Source organism: Agelaius phoeniceus, chromosome 1 (assembly GCF_051311805.1).
Source record: "Agelaius phoeniceus isolate bAgePho1 chromosome 1, bAgePho1.hap1, whole genome shotgun sequence".
Taxonomy (NCBI): domain Eukaryota; kingdom Metazoa; phylum Chordata; class Aves; order Passeriformes; family Icteridae; genus Agelaius; species Agelaius phoeniceus.
In genome coordinates, this window is record NC_135265.1 from 156,064,937 (window position 1) to 156,085,123 (window position 20,187).

The 20,187-nt window shown below is 65.5% G+C and overlaps 1 protein-coding gene across 1 annotated transcript in view; it reads right to left on the reverse strand.

Annotated features, from left to right (window-relative positions):
• Window positions 1–275: 275 nt before the first annotated feature.
• PLEC (plectin) overlaps window positions 276–20,187 on the reverse strand; it is a 101,687-nt gene continuing 81,775 nt past the window's right edge. The window contains exons 57-73 of the mRNA XM_077176007.1: window positions 19,952–20,158; window positions 18,520–18,639; window positions 17,236–17,405; window positions 14,615–14,774; window positions 12,852–13,049; window positions 11,167–11,292; window positions 10,732–10,875; window positions 7,682–7,870; window positions 6,279–6,393; window positions 6,041–6,207; window positions 5,219–5,381; window positions 4,982–5,136; window positions 4,825–4,899; window positions 3,047–3,164; window positions 2,759–2,943; window positions 1,734–1,854; window positions 276–936 (exon numbers count right to left, since the gene is read on the reverse strand). Coding sequence (XP_077032122.1) covers window positions 890–936; window positions 1,734–1,854; window positions 2,759–2,943; window positions 3,047–3,164; window positions 4,825–4,899; window positions 4,982–5,136; window positions 5,219–5,381; window positions 6,041–6,207; window positions 6,279–6,393; window positions 7,682–7,870; window positions 10,732–10,875; window positions 11,167–11,292; window positions 12,852–13,049; window positions 14,615–14,774; window positions 17,236–17,405; window positions 18,520–18,639; window positions 19,952–20,158 — 2,460 coding nt within the window. The 3' untranslated portion in view covers window positions 276–889. The remainder of the gene's footprint in view (window positions 937–1,733; window positions 1,855–2,758; window positions 2,944–3,046; window positions 3,165–4,824; window positions 4,900–4,981; window positions 5,137–5,218; window positions 5,382–6,040; window positions 6,208–6,278; window positions 6,394–7,681; window positions 7,871–10,731; window positions 10,876–11,166; window positions 11,293–12,851; window positions 13,050–14,614; window positions 14,775–17,235; window positions 17,406–18,519; window positions 18,640–19,951; window positions 20,159–20,187) is intronic.

A 20,187-nucleotide genomic window follows, 5' to 3' on the forward strand; every position in this document is an offset into this window, starting at 1 on the left:
ACTGACAGACTGCAGCCCCTTGTCCTGAGCATACAGACAAACAGACAGACTGCAGCCCCTTGTACTGAGCAGGTGGACAGACTGACGGACTGCAGCCCCTTGTCCAGAAAGAAAGACTGACAGACTGCAGCCTCCCTCCCCAAGCAGACAGACAGACAGACAGACAGACCGACCGACGGACCCCTCCTTCTGCAGAGGGGCAAGCAGGCCGAGGCACGGCGCGGAGCCCCTCCCCGCGCGGACGGACGGACGGACGGACAGACGGGGCGCCGGTAGAAAAAGGAACCTCACTACAGTTTATTGTGGCGGCGGGCGGGCCCGGCCGGGGTTACATTCAGCTCTACTGCTCTCCGGTTAGCGGGGGTGGCGCGGGCATGCGGCGGCGGGGCGGGGGTCGCGCTGCCCCCGGTGCCGCCGGCGGGACGGGACCCCCGGGGCCGGGGGCGGTCGGAGCACCCCCAAGGCCGAGGGGTGAGGGTTAGCACCAGAAACGGGGCTCGGCATCCGCCCGGTGCCCGGTACCGAGCCCGGCCGCCTCCCGCCGGGGCGTGGGAGGCACCGCGGGGACCCCGGTGAGCGAGGCCCGGTGCCGGGGGTACCGAGCCGGCCGACCGGGGGAAGGGCAGGGGGCGCCCGGCTGGTCCCGCAGCCCCGGGCGCTGGGAGCGGAGCCGCGGGGCGGGAGCCCGGGGCTCGCTGGCTGTCGGGAGATGCTTGCATATCCTCTGGAACGGGCCCCGGCGGCGCGATCGGTGCGGGCCGTCCAGCTCAGCCCCGCTCGGGGGGGCCGCAGCGCCGGGCCCGAGACCCGCGGGGGGCGCGGCCCCGTGGAGGAAGGAGGGTCCTGAGTGGGGCCGGCCGAGGTGCTGGGCGCAGGGCGGGCGCGGGGCTCAGCGGCAGGGGCTGCAGCGCTCCGGAGGGGACCCTTCGGGCGGCTCTGCGGGGGCACGGAGGGCATGGATGGATGGAGCGCGGAGCTCTGCCCGCCCCGGCTCCAGCGCTGCGAGGGACGGGGCGACACAGCCCCGCTGCCCTGCGGCACAGCGCGCACCGAGCCCGGCTCCGCCGTGCCCCTCAGGCTGGGGGTGTCCCCCAGCCCGGCTCCCCGGTGCCCCACAGCCTCGGGGTGCCCCCCAGCCCGGCTCCGCGGTGCCCCCAGACCGGGGGTGCCCCCCAGCCCGGCTCCCCAGTGCCCCCCAGCCCGGCTCCCCGGTGCCCCCCAGCCCGGCTCCCCAGTGCCCCCCAGACCGGGAGCGCCCCCCAGCCCGGCTCCCCGGTGCCCCCCAGCCCGGGGATGTCCCCCAGCCCGGCTCCCCAGTGCCCCACAGACTCGGGGTGCCCCCCAGCCCGGCTCCCCAGTGCCCCACAGACTCGGGGTGCCCCCCAGCCCGGCTCCCCGGTGCCCCCAGCCTGGGTGTGCCCCCCAGCCCGGCTCCCCAGTGCCCCACAGCCTCGGGGTGCCCCCCAGCCCGGCTCCCCGGTGCCCCCCAGCCCGGCTCCCCAGTGCCCCACAGACTCGGGGTGCCCCCCAGCCCGGCTCCCCAGTGCCCCACAGACTCGGGGTGCCCCCCAGCCCGGCTCCCCAGTGCCCCACAGCCTCGGGGTGCCCCCCAGCCCGGCTCCCCGGTGCCCCCCCGCCCGGGAGCGCCCCCCAGCCCGGCTCCCCAGTGCCCCACAGCCTCGGGGTGCCCCCCAGCCCGGCTCCCCGGTGCCCCCCAGCCCCAGGGCGCTCACCTGGGGGTGCCACAGGCAGGCTCTCCTCAGCCGCGCTGAACTGCAGCTCCGCTCCGTCGGGCAGCCCCGAGCCCCGGGAGCGCGGGCAGCGGTCCCCGGAGCGCGTCCTCCGCAGCACCGACTGGGGAGGGTGAGGATGAGGGTGAGGGTGAGGATGAGGGTGAGGGTGAGGGTGAGGGTGAGGGTGAGGATGAGGATGAGGGTGAGGATGAGGATGAGGGTGAGGATGAGGATGAGGGTGAGGGTGAGGGTGAGGATGAGGATGAGGGTGAGGATGAGGGTGAGGATGAGGGTGAGGATGAGGGTGAGGGTGAGGGTGAGGGTGAGGATGAGGATGAGGATGAGGGTGAGGATGAGGATGAGGGTGAGGATGAGGATGAGGATGAGGGTGAGGATGAGGGTGAGGATGAGGATGAGGGTGAGGGTGAGGATGAGGGTGAGGGTGAGGATGAGGATGAGGATGAGGGTGAGGATGAGGGTGAGGGTGAGGGTGAGGATGAGGGTGAGGATGAGGATGAGGGTGAGGATGAGGATGAGGGTGAGGATGAGGATGAGGGTGAGGATGAGGGTGAGGATGAGGATGAGGGTGAGGATGAGGATGAGGATGAGGGTGAGGATGAGGATGAGGGTGAGGATGAGGGTGAGGATGAGGATGAGGATGAGGATGAGGGTGAGGATGAGGATGAGGGTGAGGGTGAGGGTGAGGATGAGGATGAGGGTGAGGATGAGGGTGAGGATGAGGATGAGGGTGAGGATGAGGATGAGGATGAGGGTGAGGATGAGGGTGAGGATGAGGGTGAGGATGAGGATGAGGATGAGGATGAGGGTGAGGATGAGGATGAGGATGAGGGTAAAGGTTAGGATGAGGGTGAGGGTGAGGATGAGGGTGAGGATGAGGATGAGGGTGAGGATGAGGATGAGGGTGAGGATGAGGGTGAGGATGAGGATGAGGGTGAGGGTCAGAGGCCCCGGCGGGAGGGTTGGGGGGCTCGGTACTGCAGGGGGGGGGGCTCGGCGGCCCGTACCTTCCTGGCCAGGGGGCTGCTGGGGGCCGAGGCGCTGCTGTAGAGGCTGAGGCTGGAGTTGGAGCGGCTCGGGGACAGCACTTTGGAGGAGGCGGCCGACTGGGTCCCGGCGCACCTGGCAGCGGCTCCGAAGACGTCCGAGGACAGGTACTTCTCGTTGATCTTCAGGTTGGTCCTTCCCTTCACTGGGGACAGCAGAGGGGGCGAGGGTTACCCTGGGGAATGCTGTGCCCCCCATGGCCCCGCACCAGGCACCGTGGGACCCCACAGTGGGACCCCCACCCTCACCTCTGCAGGGGTCGTTCTTCACCAGGAACTCGTCCAGGGCGATCCAGCCGCCGCCCACCCGCACCATGAGGGTGCTGCGCAGGATCCGCACCATCCGCAGCTGCTGGGACTCCCCGAACTGCGGGGAGAGGGACGCTGGGGCAGGGCTGGGCCTTGGGAAGGGGGGCAGCAGCACCCAGGCCTGCCCCTCCCTGCCGCCCCCCCGGCCCCACTGGCACTGCCCTCCTGTCACGGACGTATTTTATGGAAAATCCTTTCGTTAGGATCTTTTCTCCCGAGAAGCTGAGAAGCTTCAGCTTCTTCACGTTTTGCTGTTTTGGAATGTGGTTTGGAGAATTGTTTACTCAGCGTGTGAAATTGTTTTTACTTGATGACCAATGACAGCCGCCTGTGTCGAGGCTGTGAGCAGTCACAAGATTTTTTTTATTCATTTCGTTCTTTTCTAGCCTTCTGATATCTCCTTTCTCTTTCTTTAGTATAGTTTTAGTGTATCATTTTCTTTCAATATAATATATATATCATAAAATAATGAATCAGCCTCCATGAAACATGGAGTCAAGGTTCTCATCTCTTCCGCTGTTGGAGTTGCCTTGCAAATTCTACACCCTCCCACAGGGGCTGGGGCTCCTCGGGGCACAGGGATGTGGCCCCTGCTCGCCCTGGCACATGGGCACTGCCCCCATGGGATGTGCCCCCTCCCCGCCTCAGTGAAACAAAGCAGAAATTCTCCAGAGTAGAAATCTGTTTTGATTTAGGTGAAATGTACACCTCTGAGTTGAGTCTGTGGTTAGAAAACATGGCTGTGTAGCCTGACTGCAAAGCCTGGGCTCAGGGAAACTGATTCAGTGAAGGACAGAGATAAGGGGGGGGAACACAAGGTGATAAAGAGAAACAGAGACTGCTGTGAGAGCAGGTCAACCTGACCAAGGAATTCCTTCTGATAAAGAAGAACTAGCAGCAAATGTCACGCGAAATTCGTGAAAATGAATATGTATGAACCTATTGTGAAATTGTATGGATATGTATTTGAGAGGGGGATAAAAAAGACCTGAAGTTCCCAGAGGTACACATGTCTTTTAAGGAGAGTGATCTCCACATGTAATAATAAACATACCGGCTTTACAACTTGCACAAAAGTTGTGGGGTTTTGGTTATCTCTGCAAAACACTGGCACACGGGCACTGCAGGACCCCTGTATGGGCACGGGGATGTGCTCCCTCCATGCCCTGGCACACAGAGCACAGGGATGTGCCCTCTCCATGCCCTGGCACACGGGCACTGCAGGACCCCTGTATGGGCACGGGGATGTGCTCCCTCCATGCCCTGGCACACAGAGCACGGGGATGTGCCCCCTCCCTGCCCTGGCACACGGGCACTGCAGGACCCCTGTATGGGCACGGGGATGTGCCCCCTACATGCCCTGGCACACGAGCACTGCAGGACCCCTGTATGGGCACGGGGATGTGCCCCATCCCTGCCCTGGCACACAGAGCATGGGGATGTGCCCCCTCGCTGCCCTGGCACACGGGCACTGCAGGACCCCTGTATGGGCACGGGGATGTGCCCCATCCCTGCCCTGGCACACAGGCACTGCAGGACCCCTGTATGGGCACAGGGATGTGCCCCCTCGCTGCCCTGGCACACGGGCACTGCAGGACCCCTGAGCAGGCACGGGGATGTGCCCCATCCCTGCCCTGGCACACAGGCACTGCAGGACCCCTGCCCAGGGCACGGGGCTGGGCACAGGTGTCAGAGCAGGTCCCGGCCTGGGCACTTACCCGGTACCTGTTGGCGCTGATCTGCTCCACCTGGAAGCGCTTGGCGCAGTTGCACTGGGCCACTTGCCGGTTCACCTGCGGGGGCACGCTCAGCTCAGCGCCGGGCGGGATCCCCACCCTTCCAGCCGCCCCCCAGCCCCGCTGCCCCGCCCCACACCTCGTCCTGGATCTGGTCGGCGTCGGCGGAGCGGCGCAGCGGGTCCCGGTTGGGGTGCAGGGCGCTGACGAACTCGTAGTAGTCGATGAAGCCGTCGCCGTTCATGTCGAAGATGGTGGCCACGGCGTTCATCTCCAGGACGTTGGTGGGGAACTCTGGGGGCGGGGGGGGTACAGAGAGACCATCAGCCCCCCAGTTCCAGCCCCTCAGCCCCCTCCAGCGCCCCTGGGCACGCACTGGAGGCGAGGACGCTCTCGATGAACTCCCGCTGGCTGATGCGCCCGTCCTGGTCCCTGTCGATGCCGCGGAACACGTCCAGGACGCGGGACTTCATCTGGCTGATCCACTGCATGTAGCGCTTCCTCCAGACCCCGAAGTCAAAGTGCGCGAACTCCTCCAGCTGGGAGGGGCACGGAGGGGATGAGCAGGACCCCCTCATGCCCCCCTCACGCCCCCCACCCCAGCCTGGTTCACCACACTGTGCCCACTGTGCCCAGCCCCAGCTCCATGGCCTGCCTGCTCCCAGCCCTGGCCCTGCCACGGCTGCAAGGTTGGGGGGGGTCTCTGACCAGGACCCCCACTCTGTGGTGCACCAGCAGCCCCTCTGGGGTGTCAGGGTGCACCCATGGGAGGGACAGGGACAGGGTAGGGAGGGACAGGGACAGGGCACAGACCCCTGCAGGGACAGGGACAGGGACAGGGACGGGGCACAGACCCCTGCATGGGCAGAGACAGGGTAGGGAGGGACAGGGACAGGGCACCGACCCTGCAGGGACAGGGACAGGGTAGGGAGGGCACAGACCCCTGCAGGGACAGGGACCGGGTAGGGAGGGACAGGGACAGGGCACAGACCCCTGCAGGGACAGGGACAGGGTAGGGAGGGACAGGGACAGGGCACAGACCCCTGCAGGGACAGGCACTGGGGCTGCTGACCCCATCCCCATGACCTGGTCGAGAGGGCCCCCATGGTTAGGGTTAGGGCATCCCCCCATGGGCAGAAGATGAGAGGAGCTGCTGAGGACCCCGCAGGGCAGGGGGACCCCCGTGTGCCAGCCCTACCTCCCGCAGGCGCTGCAGGGCCGTCTCCAGCCGGTACTGCCGGTCCAGGGCCAGCAGCCAGAGCTGCTGCCAGCGGTGCAGGAGCTGCGCCATCAGCGGCGTCTGCGGCTCCAGCCCCCCGAGCGGCGCCGCCGCCGTGCCCTGCGCCTTCCCGCCGCTGCGGCGACCTGCGGACAGCGGGGTCAGGGGCGCCCGGGGGTCCGGGCCGTGGGAGGGGGGCGCCCATGGGTTTCCTTACGTGTGGCCAGTCGGCGGGTGGCCGGGGGGCCCAGCTCCACCGCCAGCTTCCGCTTGCAGCTCTTGGTCACCTTCTCCACGTCAGGCTGCTTGCGGTTCAGCTCCTCCATGAACACCTGCGGAGGAGGGCTGGTGCTGAGCGCGGGCTGGCACAGTTCCCTGTGCTCCACCAGAGCCCCCCGTACTCCAACAGAGCCCCCCGCGCTCCACCAGAGCCCCCCAGTTCCCTGTGCTCCACAGCCCCCTGTGCTCCACCAGTTCCCTGTGCTCCACAGCCCCCTGTGCTCCAGAGCCCCCCGTGCTCCAGAGCCCCCCAGTTCCCTGTGCTCCAGAGCCCCCCGTGCTCCACCAGAGCCCCCCAGTTCCCTGTGCTCCAGAGCCCCCATTCTGCACAGCCCCCTGTGCTCCAGAGCCCCCCAGTTCCCTGTGTTCCAGAGCCCCCCAGTTCCCCGTGCTCCACAGCTCCCTCTACTCCAGAGCCCCCCATTCTCCACAGCCCCCCAGTTCCCCGTGCCCCACAGCCCCCCATATTCCACAGCCCCCCATGCTCCACAACCCACTCTGTGCTCCACAGCCCCCCGTGCCCCCTGTGTTCCCCAGACCCCCCCATATTCCACAGCCCCCCCGTGCTCCCCATCCCCCAGTGCTCCCCAGCCCCCCCATATTCCACAACCCCCCCCGTGCTTCAGAGCCCCCCCAGTGCTCCCCAGCCCCCTGTTCTCCACAACCCCCCCCCCCGTGCCCCAGAGACCCCAGTTCCTTGTGTTCCACAGCCCCCTGTTCTCCACAGCACCCCATGCTTCCCACCCCCCTGTTCTCCAGAGCCCCCCAGCTCCCTGTGCTCCCCGGCCTCCTGTGCTCCAGAGCCCCCCATTCTCCACAGCCCCCCGTGCCCCACAGCCCCCCGTGCTCCCCAGACCCCCCATATTCCCCACCCCCCCATACTCCACAGCCCCCATACTCCACAGCCCCCATATTCCACAGCCCCCCTGTACCAAAGCAGCACCACCCAGGAGCCCTGTCCTCCCAAACTCCTCGGTCAGGCCAGCTCCTGGCCCAGGGCCGGCCGGGGTGTGTCGGGGGGGTCCCCCTGTCCCCAAGGCCAGCCGGTTTCGGGGTCCCCCTCTCCCCAGGGCCAGCCGGTTTCGGGGTCCCCCTGTCCCCAAGGCCAGCCGGTTTCGGGGTCCCCCTGTCTCCAGGGCCAGCCGGGGTGTGTCAGGGGGGTCCCCCTGTCCCCAGGGCCAGCCGGTTTCGGGGTCCCCCTGTCCCCAGGGCCAGCCGGTTTCGGGGTCCCCCTGTCCCCAAGGCCAGCCGGGGTGTGTCAGGGGGGTCCCCCTGTCCCCAAGGCCAGCCGGTTTTGGGGTCCCCCTGTCCCCAAGGCCAGCCGGTTTCGGGGTCCCTCACCGCGTGCTGGGCGCTGAGCTCCTCCAGCTGCTCGGCCTCCTCGGGCAGCGGCTCCTGGTCGCGCAGCCCCAGCGCCTCCTCGGCCGCCGTGATCCAGTCCAGCAGCTGCTCCGTGTCCTCCCGCTCGGCCGCCAGCGCCGCCGCCTGCGCCCGCAGCCGCTCGCCCTGCTGCTGTGCCCAGCTCAGCACCTGCGGGGCGGCCGGGGCCCGTGGGGCAAGGGGGGCACGGGGAGCGACCCCGGTGTGCGCCCCAGGGACCCCGGCTGGGATATGGGGCTGGGGCACGGGGAGGGACCCCAGTGTGCGCCCCAGGGACCCCGGCTGGGATATGGGGCTGGGATATGGGGCTGGGATATGGGGACACGGGGAGGGCACCCCAGTGTGCGCCCCAGGGACCCCGGCTGGGATATGGGGCTGGGATATGAGGTAGGAACACGGGACAGGGACATGGGGCTGGGACACAGAACAGGGACATGGGGTTGGGACATGGGGCAGGGACATGGGGCAGGGACACTGGGCTGGGATATGGGGCTGTGATATGGGGCAGGGACACCAGGTAGGGACATGGGGCAGGGATGTGGGGCTGGGATGTGGGGCAGGGATATGGGGCAGAGACATGGGGGCAGGGATATGGGGCAGGGATATGGGGACACGGGGAGGGCACCCCAGTGTGCGCCCCAGGGTCCCCTGGCTGGGATATAGGGCAGGGACACCGGGCAGGGATATGGGGGCAGGCACATGGGGCAGGGACATGGGGCAGGGATGGCACCCACTGCTCTCACCCCGAGGTCCCCTGCCTTGGACATGGGGCTGGGACATGGGGCAGGGATGGCACCCCCTGGGCACCCCAAGGTCCCCTGCCTGGGATATAGGGCTGGGATATGGGGCAGGGACACCAGGCAGGGATGGCACCCCAGTGTGCACCCTGAGGTCCCCTGGCTGGGATACAGGGCTGGGATATGGGGGTGGGACACGGGGCAGGGACACAGAGCAGGGACACCGGGCAGGGACACTGGGCAGAGGTGGCACCCACTGTGCACCCCAAGGTCCCCCCCCGGGATATAGGGCAGGGATATGGGGAAGGGACACAGATATGGGACTGGAACACTGGGCAGGGATATGGGTCTGTGACATGGGGCAGGGACACTGGGCAGGGACATGGGGCAGGGACACTGGGCTGGGATATGGGGCAGGGACATGGGGCTGGGATATGGGGCAGGGAGATGGGAGAGGGACACTGGGCAGGGATATGGGGCAGGGACACAGGGTAGGGACACAGGGCTGAGATATGGGGCAGGGATGTGGGGCAGGGATGTGGGGCAAGGATATGGGTCTGGGATATGGGTCTGGGACATGGGGAAGGGATATGGGGCAGGGACACCAGGCAGGGACACAGATATGGGGCAGGGGCATGGGGCAGGGATATGGGACAGGGATATAGGGAAGGGATATGGGGAAGGGATATGGGGAAGGGATATGGGGCAGGGATATGGGTCTGGGATATGGGTCTGGGACATGGGGCAGGGACACGGGGGCAGGGACACGGGGGCAGGGACAAGGGGCAGCACCAGGCTCCTGCTGGGCAGCTGGGGCAGGGCTGGGGGTGCTGCCCCCGCATGCTGAGGGTCCCCAGGTCTGGGCTGTGTGGCCATGCCAGCTGCTCTCCCTTTTTGGGGTGCGTGGGGTGAGGGGGGCAGCCCCAGGGCAGATCCAGAGCGGATCCTGCAGCTCTCTGCTCAACAGGGGCTTTGTGTGGGATCGGCTGAACTGGCCAGACCAGTCCCAGGAGCCTCTTACCTACAAATCCAGAGCAGCCCGGGGCGGCTCTGGGCCATGGTGGGAGCACAGTCTGGGGTGGGACCCCGGGACACTGCTCCCACCTTTCCCTGCCTCAGCTGTGTGGTGGCCACCATTGCACTGGAATGAGCCACCACTTCCAAGGGGGTGACCCCAGGAGGCCACAGGGTGGGGGACCATGGGGTGACCCTGGCAAGGCCAAGATCCTCTGGGGCTCAGCACCCCCAGATCCTGCAATGCTCTGCTTGGGGGGGCTGCAGTCCCTGGTGGTGGGAGAGGCGTGGGGCACTAGGACAGGTGTGGGGCACTGGGACAGACGTGGGGCCATGCTTTCCCCAGGTGTGGGGCAGTGGGACTGGTGTGGGGTACTGGGACAGGCGTGGGGCAGTGGGACAGGTGTGGGGTACTGGGACAGGCGTGGGGCAGTGGGACAGGTATGGGGCAGAGGGACAGGTGTGGGGCACTGGGACAGGTGTGGGGCAGTGGGACAGGAGTGGGGCAGTGGGAGAGGCGTGGGGTACTGGGATAGATGTGGGGCAGTGGGACAGGTGTGGGGCACTGGGACAGATGTGGGGCAGTGAAACAGGCGTGGGGCAGTGGGACAGGAGTGGGGCAGCAGGACAGGTGTGGGGCAGTGAGACAGGAGTGGGGCACTGGGACAGGCGTGGGGCACTGGGACAGGTGTGGGGCCATGCTTTCCCCAGGTGTGGGGCCATGCTTTCCCCAGGTGTGGGGCTGTGCTTTCCCCAGGTGTGGGGCACTGGGACAGGTGTGGGGCCATGATTTCCCCAGGTGTGGGGCTGTGCTTTCCCCAGGTATGGGCCGTGCTTTCTCCAGGCGTGGGGCCATGCTTTCCCCAGGTATGGGGCCATGATTTCCCCAGGTATGGGGCACTGGGAAAGGTGTGGGGCCGTGCTTTCCCCAGGCGTGGGGCACTGGGACAGGTATGGGGCCATGATTTCCCCAGGTGTGGGGCCGTGCTTTCCCCAGGTGTGGGGCACTGGGACAGGTGTGGGGCTGTGCTTTCCCCAGGTGTGGGGCACTGGGACAGGTGTGGGGCTGTGCTTTCCCCAGGTGTGGGGCACTGGGAAAGGTGTGGGGCCGTGCTTTCCCCAGGTGTGGGGCACTGGGACAGGTGTGGGGCCGTGCTTTCCCCAGGTGTGGGGCCGTGCTTTCCCCAGGTGTGGGGCCATGCTTTCCCCAGGTGTGGGTGCCGCTCTGCCCCCCGGGCAGGGATGGGGCCCCTGTCTCACCTCCTGGAAGCGGCTCTTGGTGACCGTGACCCAGGATTTGATGGTGATGATGGAGTCGGGGTGGCAGGTGCTGAGGATCTCCTCCCCCAGCGAGGTGATGCACTCCAGCTCCAGCTGCTGGCACTGCAGGGACTGCATCAGCTCCTGGGGGGGACAGGGACATGGCACTGTCAGGCCCCAGCCCCCCAGACACCACCACACCCCTGGGATCGAGGGATTGGGGTGGGGGTACCCAAATCTCCCCACCTCAGGGCATTTGGGGCCCCAAACCCCATGCGCTCGGTGTGGTGGGACTCAACACCCCAAATCTCTCAGGGGTGGCACCCAACATCCCTGTGGGGATGCCAGAGCCCCTCTGGGGCAGGCTGAGCCCAGTGATGGAGGTCCTGGGGCAAAGCTGGGGTTTGCTGGGGTTTGCTGGGGGCTGGCACCCACCTGCAGCTGGGCCTGGCACTCCTGCACGGCCGCCTCCTCCTCGGGGAACACTCCGTACTTGAGGGTCTTCTCCGACTCGGTCAGGCGCCCCAGGAAGGAGTGCACCAGGCTGTGGAACTCCTCCGCCTGCCACCACAGCGGGGACCCGCTCAGCGCCCTCCTTGCAGGCCCCCTGAGCCTCCCGGCCGGCCCCTGAGCCCTGCTGGGGATGGCCCAGCCCCTGGCACAGGCACTGGCAGCACGCGGTGCCAGGGCAGAGCTGCTGACAGCCCCGCTCCGGCCCCACAGAGGGATCGAGGGGAGACCCCACAGCCAGCTCTAGAGTGGGACACCATTCCCTCCGAGCCTCCCTGTGCCACCCTGTGCCACCCTGTGCCACCCGCCCCGGGCACCGTGCATGCACTCACACCTGTAGCAGGCAGCAGCCAGCCTGGCACCCGGCCATGGCACCTTGCGACAGAACCTCAGAGCCCCACGCAGCACCACACCCCGAGCTGGGCAGCCCACAGGGAACCCCAAAAGGCACAGCCCCAACACCACCCAGGCAGCCTGGAAGACCTCCCCAGATGCTCAGCCACCCACCGTTCCTGGGCACCCCATGGAGAACTCCCCAGAGCACGGCCACCCACCACCCAAACTGTCCCCAAAACACGGCCACCCAGCACCCAAACTGCCCCCAAAACACGGCCACCCAGCACCCAAACTGCCCCCAAAACACAGCCACACACCACCCAAACTGCCCCCAAAACAGGGCCACACACCGCCCAAACTGTCCCCAAAACATGGCCACATGGAGCACCCCCCAAAACACGGCCACCCAGCACCCAAACTGCCCCCAAAACACGGCCACACACTGCCCAAACTGCCCCCAAAGCAGGGCCACCCACCACAAACTCACCCAAAACACGGCCACCCACCATGCCTGGGCATCCCACAGAGCACCCCCCAAAACGCGGCCACCCACCACCCCAGCACCCCCCAAATGACAGCCACCCACGAGCCAAGCAACCCCCAAAACACGGCCACCCCCCAGCCCACCACCCCGCACCCCCACATCCATCTCAGCCTCCCCACATCGATGCTCCAGCTGCACACCCCAACCCGGGGTCCCCCTGCTGCCCCCCATCCCGGGGGCTCCCCCACTGCCCCCCAACCCTGGGTTCCCCCGCTGCCCCCAATCCCAGGGGTTCCCCCCGCTGCAGACCCCAACCCTGGGTTCCCCCGCTGCCCCCGATCCCGGGGGTTCCCCCACTGCAGACCCCAACCCTGGGTTCCCCCCGCTGCCCCCAGCTCTGAGATTCCCCTGCTGCCTCCCAATCCTCTGGGTTCCCCCCGCTGCCCCCCAACCCGGGAATTCCCTTGCTGCCCCAAATCCCGGGGGTTCCCCCACTGCAGACCCCACCCGGGGGTTCCCCCCACTGCCAACCCCACCCCTGGGTTCCTCCGCTGCAGACCCCAACCCGGGGGTTCCCCCACTACAGATCTCACCCCAGGGGCTCCCTCACTGCTCCCCAATCCCAGGGGCTCCCCCACTGCTCCCCACCCCTGGGTTCCCCCCGCTGCAAACCCCAACCCGGGGTTCCCCTGCTGCAGACCCCACCCGGGGGTTCCCCCACTTCCCCCCAACCCTGGGTTCCTCTGCTGCCCCCCAACCCCGGGCTCCCCCGCCGCCCCCCATCCCTCACCTGCCGCAGCGCCGCCTCCAGCCGGGCCTGTTTGGACAGGGAGAGTTTGCAGACCAGGTCCCAGCGGGTGCTGAGCTCCTCCACCTGCCGCTGCAGCCACTGCGAGTCCACGCTGCTGCTGCCCCGCGTCAGGTCCCGCACCGAGCGCTTCAGCGTCTTGATGCAGCTGGCGCGCTTGCCCAGCTCCTTCTGGAACACCTGCGGGGCGGGGGGACCGTGCGACAGGGACCCCACGGCTGGGCGGGGGTGTCCTGCACCCCAAAACCTCACAACAATGGGCATAGGGGTCCCCTGCACCCCAAAACCTCGCAACAACGGGCATAGGGTTCCCCTGCACCCCAAAACCTCACAACAAGGGGCAAAGGGTTCCCCTGCACCCCAAAACCTCACAACAATGGGCATAGGGTTCCCCTGCACCCCAAAACCTCACAGCAGTGGGCATAGGGGTCCCCTGCACCCCAAAACCTCACAACAATGGGCATAGGGGTCCCCTGCACCCCAAAACCTCACAACAACGGGCAAAGGGTTCCCCTGCACCCCAAAACTTCACAACAACGGGCAAAGGGTTCCCCTGCACCCCAAAACCTCGCAGCAGTGGGTACGGGGCTCCTGTGCACCCCAAACCCTCACTGCAGTGGGAACGGGGTTCCCCTGCACCCCAAACCTTCACAGAAGTGGTTGGAGAGTTCCTGTGCACCCCAAACCCTCACAGCAGTGGGAACAGGGTTGCCCTGCACCCCAAAACCTCACAAAAATGGGCATAGGGTTCCCCTGCACCCCAAAACCTCGCAGCAGTGTGTACGGGGCTCCTGTGCACCCCAAACCCTCACAGGGTTCCCTGCACCCCAAACTCTCACAGGGCTCTCCTGCACCCCAAACCCTCACAGGGTCCCATGCACCCCCAAACCCTCACAGCGTTCCCGTGCACCCCAAACCCTCAGAGGGTTCCCTGCACCCCAAACCCCCACAGAGTTCCTGTGCACCCCAAACCCCCACAGGGTTCCTGTGCACCCCAAACCCTCACAGCAGTGGGCACAGGGCTGCCCTGCACCCCAAACCTTCACAGCGCTCTCCTGTACCCCAAACCTTCACAGGGTTCCCGTGCACCCCAAACCCTCCCAGAAGAGGGTACAGTGTTCCTGTGCACCCCAAACCCACACAGGGTTCCTGTGCACCCCGAATCCTCACAGGATTTCTGTGCACCCCAAACCCTCACAGGGTTCCCCTGCACCCCAACCCCCCACAGGGTCCCATGCACCCCCAAACCCTCACAGCGTTCCCGTGCACCCCAAACCCTCAGAGGGTTCCCTGCACCCCAAACCTTCACAGCGCTCTCCTGTACCCCAAACCTTCACAGGGTTCCCATGCACCCCAAACCCTCCCAGAAGAGGGTACAGTGTTCCTGTGCACCCCAAACCCACACAGTGTTCCTGTGCACCCCAAACCCACACAGGGTTCCTGTGCACCCCGAATCCTCACAGGGTCCCCTGCACCCCAAACCCTCACAGCGTTCCCTGCACCCCAAACCCTCACAGGGTCCCCTGCACCCCAACCCCTCCCCAGCTCTGGGGCACACGGGAATGCTGGGAATGGGGTCCCAGAGGAGGATGCTCAGGGAGGAAGGGCAGTTCCAGCACCAGGGGCGAGGGCACCCCAGACTGGGGTGACACCGGGGTGTCCCCAGCAGGCCCTGCTCCATCCTGCCCCACAGCGAGGGTGGGCACAGCCCGGGGGTCCCTACAGCGCCCCCCAGGGCCACCCACCTTGTGCTTGTCCATGAGGTCCCCGACCAGGTCGCGGTCCCCCCCGACGGGCGCGTCCTCGCTGAGCTGCGGCTCGGCGCGGTACAGCCAGTCCATGAGCGCCTGCAGCGCGTCCGTGAACTTGCCCGAGAAGAGCAGGTTCTCCTCCAGCTTGTGCTGCCTGTGGGGCACAGGGCACTGTGGGCACCTGGGGGCACCCCAGAGCCAGCACACAGAGAGGGCAGGGTCATTATGGACAGGGATGGATCCTGGTGGCACCATTATGGACTGGGATGGGTCCTGAGCAGGTTCTCCTCCAGCTTGTGCTGCCTGTGGGGCACAGGGCACTGTGGGCACCTGGGGGCACCCTAAAGAGGAACCCCAGAGCCGCCACACAGAGCTGGCAGGGCCATTATGGACTGGGATGGGTCCTGAGCAGGTTCTCCTCCAGCTTGTGCTGCCTGTGGGGCACAGGGCACTGTGGGCACCTGGGGGCACCCCAAAGCCACCACAGGGAGCTGGCAGGGCCCCTATGGGCTGGGATGGGTCCTGGCAGTGCCATTTTCGACAGGGATGGGTCCTGGCAGGGCCCCTATGGGCTGGGATGGGTCCTGGCAGGGCCGTTATGGACTGGGATGGGTCCCGTGGTGCCATTATGGACTGGGATGGATCCTGAGCAGGTTCTCCTCCAGCTTGTGCTGCCTGCCAGGGGCACAGGGCACTGTGGGCACCTGGGGACACCCCTGGCGTCACCCCAGAGCCACCACAAAGAGCTGGCAGAGCCCCTATGGGCTGGGATGGGTCCTGGCAGTGCCATTATGGACAGAGACAGGTCCTAGCAGTGCCATTGTGGACTGGAATGGATCCTGGCAGTGCCATTATAGACTGGGAAAGGTCCTGGCAGCATCATTATGGACAGGAATGGGTCCTGGCAGTGCCATTATGGACTGGGATGGGTCCTGGCAGTGCCATTATGGACAGGGACAGGTCCTGGCAGTGCCATTATGGACAGGAACAGGTTGTGGCCGTGTCCTTATGGACAGGCGGTGCCATTATGGATGGGACAGGTCCTGGCAGTGCCATTATGGACAGGGACGGGTCCTGGCAGTGCCATTATGGACAGGGACGGGTCCTGGCAGTGCCATTATGGACAGGGACAGGTCCTGGCAGTGCCATTATGGACAGGGACAGGTCCTGGCCATACCATTATGGACAAGGATGGGCCCCAGCTACAGCCCAAGGGCAGAGCCCAGCAATGCTGGCAATGGGGTCCCAGAGGAGGATGCTCAGGGAGGAAGGGCAGTTCCAGTGCCTGCCTGGGACCCCCAGAGCGGGCAGAGAACAGATCGTGCCACAGCTGGAAGGGGATTTTTGAAAGGGGCCGTGATGGCACTGGTCACCCTGAAGCTGCCATGGAAAACCAACAGTCCTGTCTGGGTGAATCAATGGCCCCTGGAGGAGAAGAAACTGAGTTCCCTCAAACAGCTGCTCAATGAACAATGACAGAAAGGCCACATCAAAGAAACCAACGGTCCCTCGCAGTGGGCACAGGGTTCCTGTGCACCCCAAACCCTCACAGGGTTCTCCTGCACCCCAAACCTTCACAGCAGTGGGCAAAGGGTTCCCCTGCACCCCAAACCCTCACAGCAGTGGGCACAGGGTTCCCCTGCACCCCAAACCCTCTCAGCAGTGGGCACAGGGTTCCCGTGCACCCCAAACCCTCACAGAAGTGGGCAAAGGGTTGTCCTGCACCCCAAACCCTCACAGCACTGAGCAAAGGGTTCTCCTGCACCCCAAACCCTCACAGGGTTCCCCTACACCCCAAACCCTCTCAGCAGTGAGCACAGGGTTCTTGTGCATCCCAACCCCTCACACCAGTGGGCACAGGATTCCCCTGCACCCCAAACTCTCACAGCAGTGGGCACAGGGTTCCCCTGCACCCCAAACCCTCTCAGCAGTGGGCACAGGGTTCCCTTGCACCCCAAACTCTCACAGCAGTGGGCACAGGGTTCCCGTGCACCCCAAACCCTCACAGCAGTGGGCAAAGGGTTGTCCTGCACCCCAAACCCTCACAGGGTTCCCCTGCACCCCAAATCCTCACAGAAGTGCTGTGGGCACTATTTCCATCCCTATTCCCATCCAACCTGCATCCCAACCCCTTCCCTGTCCCATCCCCATCCCAAACCCTTCCCTATCCCATCCCATCCCATCCCATCCCAACCCTTTCCCTGTCCCATCCCCATCCCAACCCCTTTACTGTCCCATCCCATCCCCATCCCAAACCCTTCCCTATCCCATCCCCATCCCAACCCCTTCCCTATCCCATCCCCATCCCATCCCCATCCCAACCCCTTCCCTATCCCATCCCCATCCCAACCCCTTCCCTGTCCCATCTCCATCCCATCCCCATCCCAACCCCTTCCCTATCCCATCCCGTCCCCATCCCATCCCCATCCCGTCCCCATCCCATCCCCATCCCATCCCATCCCCATCCCGTCCCCATCCCAACCCCTTCCCTATCCCATCCCATCCCCATCCCATCCCCATCCCATCCCCATCCCATCCCATCCCCATCCCACCGCACCCACCCCTCACCCCCAGCCCATCCCCGCCCCATCCCGTCCCTGCGGCGCCGCTCCCACCTCTCGGCAGCGCGGCTGCACAGCGCATCCCAGCGCTCCTTCAGCTCCCCCAGCAGCTCCTCCAGCGGCTGCAGGTCCTGGGGCAGCCGCGCCCCCTCCCGCAGCGCCCGCCCGCTCCGCAGCGTCGCCTCGTACACCGGGCGCTTGGCCCGCAGCACCTTCTGGAACGCCTGCAGGGGACCCCACAGCTGGGCGCTGGGTGCCCCGGCTGGAGAGAGAGACTCCCTGCTGCCCCAAGGGCTGTGGGGCAGTCGGGATGCCCCAATGCCCAACATCCCTGGGCCCAGCACTCCCCCAAGGTCTCCCAGCAATACAGGATGGCCCTGGGGTGTTGTCCAAACCCCCTGGTGCTGGGTGTTCCCTCTGGGTGCTGCATCCCCCGGCTGGAGAAGGACACTCCCTGCTGCCCCAAGGGCTGTGGGGCAGTCGGGATGCCCCAATGCCCAACATCCCTGGGCCCAGCACTCCCCCAAGGTCTCCCAGCAATACAGGATGGCCCTGGTGTCAGAACTGAGTGCATCCCTCTGGGTGTCCAGAGTTGCCAGGACCCCGCTGGGGGGCTCAGAGACCCTGGCACACAGCCCAGAGCACCTGGGGATTTGATTGTGACCCCTGGAGCAAGCTGCCAGCTTTGTATGGGGACCTGAAAGTCACAGGAGTTTAAATAGCATAATAATAAAATTATCACAGGGTAAAAAGGTCGGTTTTAGGATTTTTGGTGTGGGGGTTATGGGGACAAGATGGAGGAACTTGGGCGTGTCCAGCCTTTCTCCTTCTTCTTCTTGTTCTCCATTTTCTGCAGTGATGCTGGCACTTTGGGATTGGTTTAGGGTAGAAGTGCACTGTCTAACATGGGTGATAGGTGTTGGGAATTAAGTGTAAATATGTTATATTTAGAGTAGAAGTGCACTGTCTAACACAGGTGATGGGTATTGGGAATTAAGTGTAAATATGCTATACAGAATTTGTAGTATAAAAGGACAACACCGCCCCGGGGGCGGTCACAGTGCCTGTGGCTGCCCTGCTGAGCAGAACTCGGCTGGGCAGAAAGAAAATTTTATAGATCAGAATTAATAAACAACCTCAAGACCAAAAAGTGAAGATTCCAGACTCGCTCTTCAGCCACACGGGCCGAAGCAGAGACATCCTGCACATCCCGGGGCAGCAATCAACAACCAAAACCCGAGGTCCTGGGTGTTGTCCAACCCCCCCTGGGATCTGGAGATCCCCCCAAAAGCCCAGCTCTGCACCCCCCGGGCCGAGGAGCACGAGGGGCAGCCCCACCTTGTGCTCAGCCAGCTGGCACTTGATCTCCTCCTGGCTGGTGGCAGCGTCCTGAGGCACTTCCAGGCTCTGCTCCACCTCGTCCATCCAGTCCAGCAGCAGCCGCCGGGACTCGCTGAACTGCAGGGCAGGGCAGGGCTGAGGGGCTGAGGGGGCTGAGGGGGCTCAGGGGCTGAGGGAGCCGAGGGGGCTGCAGGGGGCTCAGGGAAATGAGGAGGCTCAGGGGGCTGAGGGGGCTGCAGCGGGCTCAGGGAAATGAGGAGGCTCAGGGGGCTCAGGGGGTTATAGGGGGCTGAGGGGGCTGAGGGGGCTCAGGGGGCTCAGGGGGGCTGAGGGGGCTGAGGGGGCTCAGGGGGGCTCAGGGGGCTCAGGGGCTGAGGGGGCTCAGGGGGCTGCAGGGGGCTCAGGGGCTGAGGGGGCTGAGGGGGCTCACTGGGCTCAGGGGGCTGAGAGGGCTCAGGGGGGCTCAGGGGGCTGAAGGGGCTGAGAGGGCTCAGGTGGGGACCCAGGGGCAAAGCGGATCTGGGGCCACCCAAACAGGAGAGATGGAGCCACACAAGGGAGTGACACAGCCCGGCCACCACCATGGGGCAAACCATGGGCCAGGACAGTGACAGCACCAGAGCCACGGGGTCCCTTCCTGGCCCAGCTCCCAACAGGACCCATGACATGGAATCAACATTCCCGGGATGGTTTAGGTTGGAGGGAACTCAAACCCATCCAGTTCCACCCTACTACTATGGCCAGGGCACTTTCCAACAGCCCAGGCTGCTCCAAGCCCCATCCAACCTGGCCTTGGACACGTCTGAGGATGGGGCAGACACAGATTCTCCAGGAAACCCCCCCTCACAGGGAAGGATTTCCTCCCAAGATCATGGGAAGAAATTCATGGGCCAGGACAGCACAGTGACAGCACCAAAGCCACGGGGTCCCTTCCTGGGCCAGGACAGCACAGGGACAGCACCAAAGCCACAGGGTCCCTTCCTGGGCCAGGACAGCACAGTGACAGCACCAGAGCTGTGGGGTCCCTTCCTGGGCCAGGACAGCACAGTGACAGCACCAGAGCTGTGGGGCCCCTTCCTGGCCCAGCTCCCAGCAGGACCCATGACATGGAATCAACATTCCCGGGATGGTTTTGGTTAGAAGGACCTCAAAGCCCATCCAGTTCCAGCCCCTGCCATGGGCAGGGGCACTTTCCAACAGCCCAGGCTGCTCCAAGCCCCATCCAACCTGGCCTTGGACACGTCTGAGGATGGGGCAGACACAGCTTCTCCAGGAAACGCCCCCCTCACAGGGCAGAATTTCTTCCCCACATCCCATCCATCCCCTCTGGCAGTGGGAAGCCATTCCCCCTGTCCTGTCCCTCCAGGTGCATGTCCAAAGCCAGCCAAGGGGCAGAGCCCCCTCCCCAGCCCAGGCCCTGTCCTGGTACCTGCTTGCTGCGTTTTCGGGCCTCCTCCAGCACGGCTCCCCTCTCTGCTGCCCGCTGCAGGACCTTGCCCAGCCTCTCCCGGGCTGCCAGCACCAGGTTCTGGATGACGGCCCCGTCCTGCTTCCGACTGAAATCCTTCAGGCGCGCGGCCACGGCCTCCAGGCCGCCCAGCTTCTCCCCATGGGCGTTCGCCTCCTTCACCAGGGCCTGCGGGGAGGGGGCAGCTCAGGGTGGAG